General features: G+C 47.5%; 1 protein-coding gene across 2 annotated transcripts in view; it reads left to right on the forward strand.

Moving 5' to 3' along the window:
- The window catches only part of iars1 (isoleucyl-tRNA synthetase 1), a 90,015-nt gene that overhangs the window by 48,812 nt on the left and 28,392 nt on the right, over positions 1 to 12,811 (forward strand). The window contains exons 28-34 of one of the 2 annotated variants that reach the window (XM_079578848.1): positions 434 to 529; positions 2,893 to 3,069; positions 4,127 to 4,247; positions 4,326 to 4,448; positions 4,693 to 4,836; positions 5,806 to 5,958; positions 6,080 to 6,172. In XM_079578848.1, coding sequence (XP_079434974.1) covers positions 434 to 529; positions 2,893 to 3,069; positions 4,127 to 4,247; positions 4,326 to 4,448; positions 4,693 to 4,836; positions 5,806 to 5,958; positions 6,080 to 6,162 — 897 coding nt within the window. In that variant the 3' untranslated portion in view covers positions 6,163 to 6,172. Of the gene's footprint in view, positions 1 to 433; positions 530 to 2,892; positions 3,070 to 4,126; positions 4,248 to 4,325; positions 4,449 to 4,692; positions 4,837 to 5,805; positions 5,959 to 6,079; positions 6,919 to 12,811 lie in introns of those variants that run through there. The other variant, XM_079578847.1, reaches the window with a different exon arrangement.

Consider the following 12,811-nt stretch of genomic DNA (forward strand, 5'->3'; position numbering starts at 1 on the left):
TATTCCCTTCACTTGGTTTTCATTCACTATTGGTTTTCTGCTGCTTTCATGTTTTTCATCCTTTCAGACTTTTCATTTTGGGACAATCTCTGTATTAGCGACCATATTATTGTAGCTTGAGGAACAAATGTTTCTCGCGTTGTTTTGCTCTTGATCTATTATTTGTGTAATATCCAATTATCTTCGTATTGTCTGGGAAGCAGGAGTTTTTGCTTGCTCTGTTGAAAAAAAGACATACAAACTAGCCATTCTTTACAGTCTCTGAAAAGCTGCTCAAATAGGCTTTGTAGATTTGATTTGCAGACAATTGACGGCTTGGATGTGAGTTTATGGACTTGAATAGGACGTGGGTAGTGACTTCTCCACACAGCAAGAAGGTCCCGGGTTTGATGGACATTAGCGCTTTAATGTGAACCCCCCGCTGTTTTTCCAGGTGCTGGTTTTGCTGGACGTGACCCCGGACCAGTCCATGTTGGATGAAGGAGTGGCTCGTGAGGTCATCAATCGCATTCAGAAACTACGCAAGAAGGTGGGACCCTGATACCCAATAAAACACTCCACCGCCCCACCACTCTCAACCCAAGGCACTGCCCCGAGTGGAAACGAGAGTGACACATCGCACAGTTTAAGTGAATGTAGCGATCCAGTGCCTAATGAAGATGATACTGACCCGCTCACATACTTTATGACATGTGTAAGAGGGCAGTGCCAGGGTGACACACCGGGTCACTATGTAATACAATCTGATAGTGACTCCAGGCTTTCTACTCTTTTTTTATATTTTACTCATGTCACATTTTAAAATTGGACTCTGGTCTGAATCTCAATTGTTAAAACCAGTGATGACATTTCACAAAACTGAGCCTCCAACCTGACACTTTACAATACTAATACTCTAATGGTGTGCTTGTGTGAATGGAGATGGTCTAAGCTGGGAGCTGATGCAGATTGGCAGCCATCATTATGTCAGTTGCTAGAGAAACATCTTGCTACTACAATGTGTGACTTAGGAGTCAACCTTTTCACCCCCACTTTAACCGAGCACATTTTCTCCAGTTCAGCATTAGCCAAATCTAAAAGCCTCTAGACTGGAGCTTACAGCCCTGAAGGCCAGTGTGTAAATGTTGTTGTCACTTTTTCGTCATATTTTTGACACTTTTTCGTTGCTTTTTATTTTACTTTTTTGTCGCCCATTTCTGTAGCGTCTTTGTGGCTTTTGTACATTTTTCGGTGCGTTTTTGTCATTTTTCTGTTATGTTTTGTCACGTTTTTGTCGTGTTTTCATCCTTGTTTACATCTCGTTTTCGTCCCTCTTTTGACTCTTAGATTTGGGCAATTCTGAAGGGGAGAAAATGTGCTCGGTTCAGGTGGGGGTTAAGAGGTGAACAAACCTATGTGATCCAGTAAAATGCACAGGTTTAGTCTTTTTCTCACCTGACCTCAACATTTTCCTTCCTTTACATTTTGGGCTCAGTTTGACCAAAGCACTGTTGCAATCTTTCCACTGCAGCGTCACACAGTTTCTCCATCATAAGGCAGGCTTAATAGGAGCTTAATTACAGTCTGGCCTCTTTCAGATTCTAATGTTGGGGGCTTTGAAGTGGTCCGGGGACTTGAAGGAGGATTAGTTTTGTTTTCACAAGCAACAAACAGTTTTTTCCGTCCCTTATAGCAGGCGGCGCTGTGCGCTGGCGCCGGTCCAGCCCAAATTCCTTGTGTTATTTCAAACACAGGAATTTTCCACCCTCGGCATAAGAGTTAATCTCAACATGTTTGCGGTGCTAAACTTGGGTGTCATTTCTAGAGATTTTTGATTTGAAAGAATATCTACAGGAAAAAAAATACTCTAAATCTATCTGGTCTAAACTTGCCACACTAGCAAACAAACAAAATATATCTTTCCTCATGAAATCCAAAGGAACACGTCTCACTATTTAGCTTGCTGTTGTTTGTTAGCGTGCTGAACATGTCCTATTGTGATGGAGGAAACGTCTCCCACTGACTACAGTGAAGCCAGCGGGGCGGGGTGAGAGCTTCCACTTGGCAGGAAAAGCCTATAAATCTCCCTCATTGATTGACTGCCTCTGTGTATCCAACTGACCCTGTGCCCTTGAGCCACACACTGAGCTGCAGTCATCAAACATTAGTGTCTATAGACGCACACACTTCGCACTTAGATTACACTGATCAATATGTTGAATGTGTCAAGGTTAGAGAGAGCCTGCTGTATACTGTACTGCAATAGACTGGCCTCCATTAAACCCATAAAACCAAGTTACTCAATATTTGACTAAACTTTGAGTGTGGTCTTCAGCACAACGCCACACTTCTTTTACTGTTATCTTAAAATTTAATTATTTACTATGGTAATAACATGGTGGGAGACTATATTTAGTCAGGCTCTGCTGCTCAACAAGACTGTCTACATTAATGGTAAATGGTAAATGGTCTCAACTTATATAGCGCTTTTCCACCTACATTAGGCACTCAAAGCGCTTTACAGCAAGGATCCACTCACCCATTCATACTCTCATTCATACACCAATGTACGCAGACACTGGGGGCAATGTGGGTGAAGTGTCTTGCCCAAGGACACAACGACAATGTGCACTTTCAGGAGGTGGGATTCGAACCCCCGACCTTCCGATCATGAGACGACCCTCTCTACCATCTGTGCCACTGTCGCCCCACTCTACGTGTTTAGAATGACTCCTTATAAAAAGAGATCCTACTGCCATTTTCTACATCTCCCATTTAAATTGCTATATCCAACAATGTGACAAATTCATTCTCACATCTCCTGACATGATGCTCTCAGTATTATCCTAAAGTGGTATATTTTTAGGTCTTTGTCCTACATTGTTCTAATCTTGCCTCTCCTCGGTCTCCCAGGCCCACCTGGTTCCCTCTGATGAAATTACGGTGTACTACCAGTGCCAGCCAAAGGGGGAGTACTTGGACTCTGTTATCCAGGCTCATAATGACTTTATCCTGGCCACCACCAAAGCTCCTCTGCTCCCGTTCCCGGTCCCCAAAACCAGCAGCGTCATCATCGAGGAAAAGACACAGGTATAATGAAATATAATGTCAATGTCAACTTTATTTGTAAAGCACATTTACAACAACGCTCGGTGCCCAAAGTGCTTCACATGCAAGGGAAAAGACACAAAATATACAATAGAAAGATATAGAGTAGAAAAAAAACACACACAATAGAGTCAAAATGCAGCTCCACTTGAATCGAACGCAAACAGATGTTTTTTCAAGGGCGTTTTTTGAAGTTTCAATGGTTGGAGCATCTCTAACGTTTGGGAGCAGCCACACTAAAAAAAAACATCTCCTCGTGTCTTTAAGCGGGATCTGACCTCCCTGATCTGACTGAGACTATAGATTACAATAACTGGAGTGTACACAGGTTAAATTATTTTCTTGTATTCGGGTGTTTATTTCTTATTATCATACTGACTTTGAAGCCTCACTTGCGTTTAACTGCTGACACATTAAGGGACAATCCCTTTGGTAACCCACTTTAATATTTGTTGACAATAAATGGTATTCACAATCTGGCTGCATCCATCTACAACAACAACAACAACAACAACAAAATTACAGTAATGAATTAATTCATTAATTGGAAAATGAAGTGCATAGCTGTGCATCTCAAAGGTCCTGCCTACTTCAAAACCCACTCCAATTTCAGAAGTACATAACCAAAACAAAACACAGGACTTTAAAATAAGGATAGTATTGTATCATTATTTAATTTAATTTAATTTTTTCTTTTTTTATTATTATTTGTACAGTTGTGCTCAAAAGTTTACATACTCGGGCAGAGCCCATTTTTTGATCATTTTTCTGAGAATATGAAAGAACACAGTTTTTTTCACTCATAGTTAGAGGTTGTGTGAAGCCATTTATGGTTGTTGGACGGAACTGTTCATGGTTCACCAGATACTGTGTAACACGCAGGGAAAAATAACACTTCCAAAATCTTCAGAAACCCAGGAAAAAGGCAACAAGGAATTTGGGATCCATTTGTTGTTGTTGTAATCCAACACACACAGAACTAAATGGCATATTAGTACATAACCTATTATCAACGCTGCCATCTTGACTTGTTCTACAGCTTAAAGGCTCTGATTTGGAGTTCACTATCGTCAAAGGATCCTCGACTCCAAAGATCTCTCTGAACGGACCGGCCTGTGCTTACGTCAACATCAAAGTCAAAGAAAACAACAAGGACCAAGGTAGCTTCCACTGCTTGGAACTGATCAAACAAAGTTAATTCATCTAAGTTTGAAGCTGATTTTGTGTTGTGTCTCTAGAGGGCGTTGTGTTGCTGGAGAACCCTAAAGGTGATAACAGGCTTGACCTGGACAAACTGAAGACGGTCTGCGGCAGCATTTTTGGAACCAACAGCAACATCAGACTCTTCAATGGTGGCTCTGGTAAGATAGAGTTGAACATAAATGTGTCTTCAGACTATTTCTGTTGAAGACGGATTTTTTTACTAGTTGGTCAAGATTCAAAAGTGGTTCAACATGATTAACCCAATAAAAATGAAAGGGGGAACTTTGCAAAGATATAATGATATTGTTACAATAAAATAACAGCAACTTCTTTGGGATGTCAACAGAAAACACAACTAAACGTAACTGTACTACACCTTGTGGCATTTTTGTCCTATTTCAGAGCTCACATCCAAGACAGACCTGCACAGCCTGAGTGGTAAAACTTTAGTGGCCACTTCCGCCCCGTCCTGTCCAGGCTCTGTCTCCGGTGACTCACTTCTTTGTCCCTATGTCAACCTCATGCTCTGCAACGCCCAGCCATCAGGTACTTCTTAAAACTATGAATGTCTAATAGCACTTTTAACCATGTATAACAGCAATGGTGCGGTAGATGAATTTAAATATGGCCCAGGAGCAATAAAGTTTTCATAATTTTGATGAACATTTATATTTTTATTAGTATTCTCTATCAATAGGTTTATTTTCTACCCCCGTAACTCATAGATGCTACAAAAGTAATCATTGGACTAGTTGAAAAAAACAAACAGTAATCTACTTGAAAATGATCTAATCTAAATGAATTTGTTATTTTAGAGCTTTTTACCATGTTACAATGTTGCTCTTGTCGAAAACACACCTAGAGCTGTGTTGGCTATAAATAAAACTGTTCCCTTCCCCGAAAAAGCCTTTCCTGTATTCGCTCATCGCAAAGTGAAAATATTTGTCATAGCTTTACTACAGCCACTCGCGCCGAGCAGTGATTTTTATTTTCTTCCCATCCCGCCTTTTATTGAAGATATAGTAATACTGCAAATCAACAATAAATATGAAAATGTAGAGCAAGATCATATGTTTTGGCAGGGCTGTCACTATGAGATGGGCCAACCAGGCAATTGTAGAGGGGGCCCAGAGGATTAGACTGCCTTTAAACCAGTACATTAAAAATAATAAATAAATACATTCCATAGACCGTTACAAAAATCACAATATTTTTAGGCAAAAAAAGGGTAAAAAAATACAAAACATTTTTGACAATAAAGGAGCTCAAATTATTGGTTTAAAATTAAACCACAATACAGGAAAGCCTCTCAGAATTTAGACATATACCGTAAAATTAGCAGGAACATTGGGTGGGAGGAGCTTATTCTAGCTCGCTCATAGGTTCAGGAAGTGAAACTACTGGATATTTTGTTTCAATTGTTTTAGATGAATATTGCTTAAACAAAGTGTAAGATAGTGATACTAATGTGTTTGACAACCCCTTTTTAACTGACTACGGTTGGTTCTCCTTCAGAGTGTCAGACTGGGGAGGTGGGCACCCTGCTGCTGCTGAACCCCGTCGGAAAGAACGAACTGGACTATTCACGCCTGCACTGCGAGGTGGCCAAGGTGTTCGGCCTCCGCAGCAGACGACTCAAACTGTATCTGGACCAGGACTTTAACCAGGGTGAGGATTCGTTTTTCTCCTGCTGTTGCTATACATGTGCCTTTTACTTAAATACATTTATATAATCAACTTTTCTGTTCTTTACTCAAATTACTCACAATTTACAACTTGTGTTTTTCAGAACTGCCTGCGGATTCATCTCTAAAATGTCTTGACACAAAGACTCTGTTTGTGAGAGTTCTTCCTACCACGGCTGAAGCATAGACTCTACCGTCACAGCACAATACTGTTACTTTAGAATGAAGTAACCTCTTTGATTCGCATCTGTCCATGTACTTATGAAAGCCTAAATAAATGCTGGGATAATATAGACATGTATCTAATTATGTTCACACTCTGTACCTTCCATTTATGAATTTTAGCAAAACATTATACTCATCCGATTTTGCGGCATTGGACACACTGAGGGCACATTTCTATAATCGACAAAATTGTCCGTAAAGGCAGTTATATTTATTCAAAAGGAAGTAGTTTTAGTAATTGGCATTAGCACAAAGCCTTAAATGTGAGCGCCAATGAACAAGTGATATGTTTGGGAAAGGTGTTGGGTTGGCTTTTAAACCTGTTGTTGCTCTGAATACTGTTTTCTGTTGCAGTTACATTTGGGAAATGCACAATATGAAGTCATTTGATGTGACGTCTCAGTTTGCCTTTCGCTTTTGAAGAACATGTCCATTTCCCAATAGGCTTTTGCTGGTATAATAACTCGACATGAATTGTGAAACAGAAAGGACTTAAATGTATGACAAAAATAAATAAACAACTTCTTAGTGTCAAATATGAAACTTGTCTGAACAATAACTACATGACCTACTTTTTATATATTGTGCAAGGGGTAACGTTTTCAATTGAACAGCTGGATGGAAGGCTTATTTTGCTATGGATACTTGAAGCAGCACGGCTGACGAGCAGTAATATTTCTGGGAAAAAGTGGCCTAGTTTCTAATAAAATCCTTTCTCTGCAAACTGCATTGATCTATTATTGTGATGTTGTGCCTATAATGATTTTAAGGTGGTTTAGAAATATTTCTTGTTCCTGGATGTGCTGAGTAATTGTTTGCAGAAATATGTCTGTTGCTCACAGGATGCCTCTGTCCTTTAGTCTGCTGTTCGTACTGTAAATACTAAAGTTGTGCTTTATGTTCCTTTAATGTCATAGCATTGTTTAGAAATGCATTTCATCTGACGGAGAAAGGAACTGGCTCACAAAATACAAAGTAACTGAAGTCATTGATATTGATTGAAAGTGAACTTGCTCGATTTATATGAAGAGTGAAAAAAAGTATTGAAATGGATTATTTTTAGTAGGGCTGGGACGATCCGTTTTTGTCACGATCCGATACGTATCACGATACTCGGGGCCGATCCGATATGTATTGCGATATAGTAAGTAATTCTGATAAGTAACATGTTTACCTTAAAATGTGTAAAAAGTCATGTGTCTAAAGTCATAAACCAAATGCCATTCGACATTTACCAAGTGTTAAGACTGAAAAGTGCGTTAATGCGCACAAAGAAATGCCTCCAAACACAAGTATATGCGTCCCAAGTCCGACCAAATTTTTAGCATTTGACTAAATGCAAAAATGTAATAAAAAAAAAATACAAAAAGAGCGAGCGAGAGAGAGAGACGAACACAAACACACCTGGAAGACGCCATTTTTAATCAGCCTTATCACACGTGGAGCCTGCACTTTCCTCCTTGGTAACAGGTCAAAGTTCTACCATTTGACGTTGAAATCTTAAAAGTGGTATAGGTTGTACATTATACTTGATTCTCATCGGTAATAATGAGATTTTGATAGAAGAAACCTAAAAGTATGCGGTGCTGTTAAAGTGCTTGACAAGATAATAACCAAAGATAATCATGACACGGGCAAAAGCAAGCGTCATGTTTCAGAATCATCCATTAACACATTTTAACTACAAATGTGCGAGGGAAAGTTTCCACGTTGCACTGACGGGTCATGTGTTTATATTTTTTTCTGGGGGCTTGTGACCGCAGAGGCATCCATCTTCATCCCGACGGCTCTCCCCGTGTCTCCGAGGCGTGGAGGTCAGGTAGGACACTCTCCATTCATCCACGTGACCTAAAAGACTCGCCTGTTTTCCGGTGATATGACAGTTACTAAACGTAACTATAGTTCTGTGAGTATGGGCGTAGCCCTCTACGGGCTTCGCTATTGGTTATAACCCGGGGCATCGCCTCGCGCCTGAGAGATTAAAACATCTACCCGCTCCAATCATACCAAGGTGATGGCACACCCACCTGGGGTATATAAACCCCCTCTGCCCACCGCTCATCTCCTTTGAAACTCAGCCATAGGAGACAGGATGGGCCTGCTGGGCGTGCAGGTAGAGGGCTACGCCCATACTCACAGAACTATAGTTACGTTTAGTAACTGTCATTTCTGTTTCGTATGGGCTTCGCCCTCTACGGGCTTCGCTATTGGTTAAAAACCTGCGCGAAGGTCGTAGGGATGAATGTACTCCCAGCAGGCACAAATGGCCCATGATTGGAGCGCACCCAGGACAACGTCATGAAGTCAGTGTCACTAACTAGACGCACCCATGGGCAATAAGAGCAAGGGCCTCGAGCTGCTCCTCCAGAGCACCAAGGCACCTAATGCCCAAATATATATAAGGAAGCATAGCGGCTGCCTCTCCCAAGAGCGCCTATGCCACCACAACAACGCAGAGTACGCGTGCCGCCTCTCCCAAGAGCACACACGTACTCACAACCGACAAAAAGATGGTGAAGGTGCACAGGCCGCCTCTCCCAAGAGCGCCCGCACCTCCACGCCCAACAGGCAGCCTCTCCCAAGAGCACCTGTACTGGGCAGCAAACTACAAACTAAACACGGCCGCCGCTCAAAACCGAATGAGCGAGCGACCCAGAAGCGACGTCCATTAAGTACGAACGGGCGAAGGTTGACGAGGATGACCAAGAAGCCGCCAAGCAAACATCCTCCACCGACACCCCTCCGAACAACGCTGTAGAGGCAGCCACCCCTCGTGTAGAGTGGGCCCTGACGACGCTAGGAACAGGACGGCCTCGAGCCTCGTATGCCATACGAATGGCATGACAGACCCAATGAGCCAACCGTTGGGTGGAAAGTGGGGCACCCTTGCACTTGGCTCCAAAACCCACAAATAGCTGGTCCGATCGCCTGAACGTCGCTGAACGGTCCAAATAGCAACGCAGGGCCCGAATCGGGCACAGCAGGTGTCGCCTCTCATCCTCCACAGACGCATGCGGAGGGGGGGAGAAGGGTCTAATCCTGATAACCCTAGACCTGAAAGAAGAAGTGACGATCTTGGGCTGAAAAGCCGGATTAGGCCACATTTCCAGCAGGCCCCCATCCTCACTGAAGGACATGCAGGAAGGATGCACCGACAACGCAGTCAGGTCCCCCGCCCTCTTGGCAGAGACCAGAGCCAAGAGAAGCGCCGTCTTAAACGATAGACAACTAAGGTCTGACCTGTCCAGGGGCTCAAAAGGAGGGCCAGACAAACCCTCCAAAACCACCTGAAGGTCCCATGAGGGCGAAGTACACCGCACGGGCGGTCTCCGCCTCCGTGCACCGCGCAAAAAACGCTTGACCAGGGGATGGCTCCTCGCCGTGAGGTGGCCAAACCCCACGTGGCCGGTTGTAATGGCTGCCGCAAACACCCCCAGAGTGGCGGCAGCACGCCCTCTATCCAAGAGGAACTGCAGGAATTCCAATATTTCCCGTATTGGGCAAGAAGTGGAGTCAAGTGCCCTATCTGAACACCATTCCTCGAAGAGCCGCCAGCGAGTGCTGTATGCTCGCGTTGTGGACGGCGCACGCGCACCCTGAATGGTGGCCACCACCGGAGAGGGAAGGCCTAAACGCAACAACTTCCCCCTCTCAGCTTCCAAACCAAGAGCCTGTGTCCCAACACTGGGCGGGAGTGCAGAGCCCCCTCCGCCTGAACCAACGTGTCCACTCTGTCCGGTAGAGGCCAGGGGCCGTCCACCACCATCCCCACCAGGTCCGGGTACCACCTGGCGCTCGGACTGTCTGGGGCCACAATCAGAATGACCAACCTCTCCGTCCTCACCCTGTGCAGCAGAGGAGGCATGAGGCGAACCGGCGGAAACGCATACAAGAGACCCGTGGGCCACGGCCGATGGGCCAAGGCGTCCACCCCGAGTGGAGGGGCGTCTGCCCACCTGAGCGAGAACCAAAGTGGGCACTGTGCGTTCTCTGCACTGGCGAAAAGGTCGGCCACTGGTTCTCCGAACCGGCGCCAGACCTCCATTGCGCCCTCTGGGGCTAGGCTCCACTCGTCGCGCAGTGGGCCTCCCCTGGACATGACGTCCGCGCCCACGTTGAGCAGGCCGGGAATGTGACGGGCTCTCAGTGAGGACAGGTGTGAGCCCGCCCACAAGAGAATCTCCGCCGCTTTCCTGTGGAGTAGACCCAACTGAACCACAGGGTGAGCGGCAGCCATCATGCCCAGTAGGGAGCGAATGGACTGGGACGGTATCCGTAGCTCGTCCAAGACCGCCCTCCCCAGCGTCCACAGCGCCTCCATCCTCGCGGCCGAGATGGAGGCGCGCATGCTCCTGGAGTCCAGCTGTAGGCCCAGATACGTCACACGCTGGATGGGGTACAGCACACTCTTCTCCAGGTTGACCACAAAGCCCAGTCGAGAGATGTGTTCCAACAGGGCCACTGTGTGAGCCTGTGCCTCCTGCCGAGAGGAGGCCAGGGTGAGACAGTCGTCGATGTATGTAAGAACTCGGATACCCTGACGACGAAGCAGCTCCAGTGCTGCCTCCACACACTTGGGGAACGTGCGCGGGGCCAGTGAATAACCGAAGGGGAGGCGGTGATATTCGTAGCACTTCTCCCCCACTGCAAAGCGCAGAAACTTCCTGTGTTCCGACACAATAGGAACATGGAAGTATGCGTCTGTGAGGTCCACAGATGTCATCTAGTCGCCTGGTCTGACGCACTCCAGGAGCTGCCTGCATGTCAACATGCGAAAGGGCCGTTCCGCGATGCAGTGGTTCAGGACACGCAGGTCCAAAATCGGACGCACGCCTCCGCTCTTTTTGGGGACTAGGAAATATGGGGAGTACAATCTCTTTCCCACCGCGTCCGAAGCCACCTCTGCTATAGCCCCGCGCCGCAGCAGCGAGGCTATTTCCTCTTCGATGACCGCGGCCTCCGCCTGACCCTGGAGCCTCGTCCTGAGGATCCCGTTGAAAGGCGGCGGTCTTCGAGCGAACTGCAACGCGTAGCCCCTGCGAAGCGTCCTGTCTAACCAGGGAGAGGAGAGAAGCCCCAGGCTTCTCCACTCGTGGTAAAACTCTGTCACGGGCCTCACCGGCCCGGAGAGCAGAAACGGAGCGGGCCCGCCCACCTCCACCCCGGCCTGCGGGGGAGGACGCGGGGGGCCCTGCCGAAAAGGGCCGCGGGGTTCCCAAACCCGGGTCCCCGGACAACGGCGCCGCTGCGGGCAAAAACAGCGTGCAGCCTAGAGAAGACCTAAGCCTCTTAGACTGACCCGTCTCATCTCCCCGCACAGCCCGAGAGCCGTCCCGCCTATTGCCAATAGCGGGTTTAGAGGCAGCCTCAGACCGCGAAGCGCTGTACTCTTTAACCGAGGCCGCACCGCCGCCCCGCGGATGGGTCACAGGTGCCGGCCGCCGTGACGCATCCTCCGTACGGTCTGGTAGGAGAATACGTTTACGTGGCGCGCTGCGAAAAACAGCAAAGGGTGTAGAAGACGTACAAGCAGTAGACGCTCTCAGCGCGTCTCCGCTGTGAATAAGAGGCGAAGCATGCTCTTTTACAATGTAACGGGCCGAAGCATGGCCTTTATTGAAAGAAAAGCGCCCCTGCTTCCCCCCCTTGGTGACAGCGCCCGGGCGTCCATGCGCTGGTCCAGGTCCACGGTCCCTCCGCTGGTCCCGCCTCGGAGAGCGCGCCTGAGTCGCCTGGGATGAGCCCGGAGCGTCGCGTCTCCGCGGAGGGGACGGAGGCTGAAAGCGGCGCTCGCGCCGTTCAGACCTCCGCCGTTGTTCAGCGCGCTGGCGGTCCCACTGGGGACGGAGATGAGGACCCAGCTGCTGGGAAGCCTTGGAAGCAGCATCGAGGCGCTCGACCATCGCCTGGATGTCAGGCCCAAACAGCGAGGCCGTGGAAACAGGGAGATCCAGTAGCTGACGCTTATCCTGCTCCTTCAACGAGGAAAGCCCCAGCCACAAGTGACGAGATCCCACCTGAGCCGCTGCCATTGACCGGCCACCGTCAATGGCGAAAGCCTGGGACATGCGGAGGAAGGCCGCCACTGTGGTCTGCACCTCCTCCAGCTCCTCCAGGGCCAGCTCGGTGCGCCCGTGGACGAGCTTATCTAGCGAGCCCGCCAGAAAAGCCATGTTGCTAGCTAACGCCACTACCTGAGCGGCGTTAGCATAGCAGCGATCCAAAACAGCCATCGTTAACTTGTCTTTGTCAGAGGGAAGCAACGATTTACCGCCCAGCCAAGGGGATGAGGACGGAAGGAGGGACATCCTGACCCCGTCCTCAATCGGCGGGACCCCGGACCGCCACGCCCAATCCTGCACCGTGGAATACGGCCCGTACCCCAGCGCAGGATGTTTCGCCGCGAGCGGATGAACCCATTCGCGCTGAGCAAAGTGCATGATAGGCGGCATAGCCGGGCACATCACGACAGGGCGAGGTTTTCGGCGGGAACGACTAGCCAAGCCTTCCGTGAAATCCTCCAACGGAGCAGCAGACTGAGACGGGGGCAGAGGAATCTGCATACGGTCCGCGGCAGACGCAAACAGCGCAGGGAGATAATCCAAAGGATA

The sequence above is a fragment of the Gobius niger genome (assembly GCF_951799975.1).
Source record: "Gobius niger genome assembly, chromosome: 20".
NCBI classification, from domain to species: Eukaryota; Metazoa; Chordata; class Actinopteri; order Gobiiformes; family Gobiidae; genus Gobius; species Gobius niger.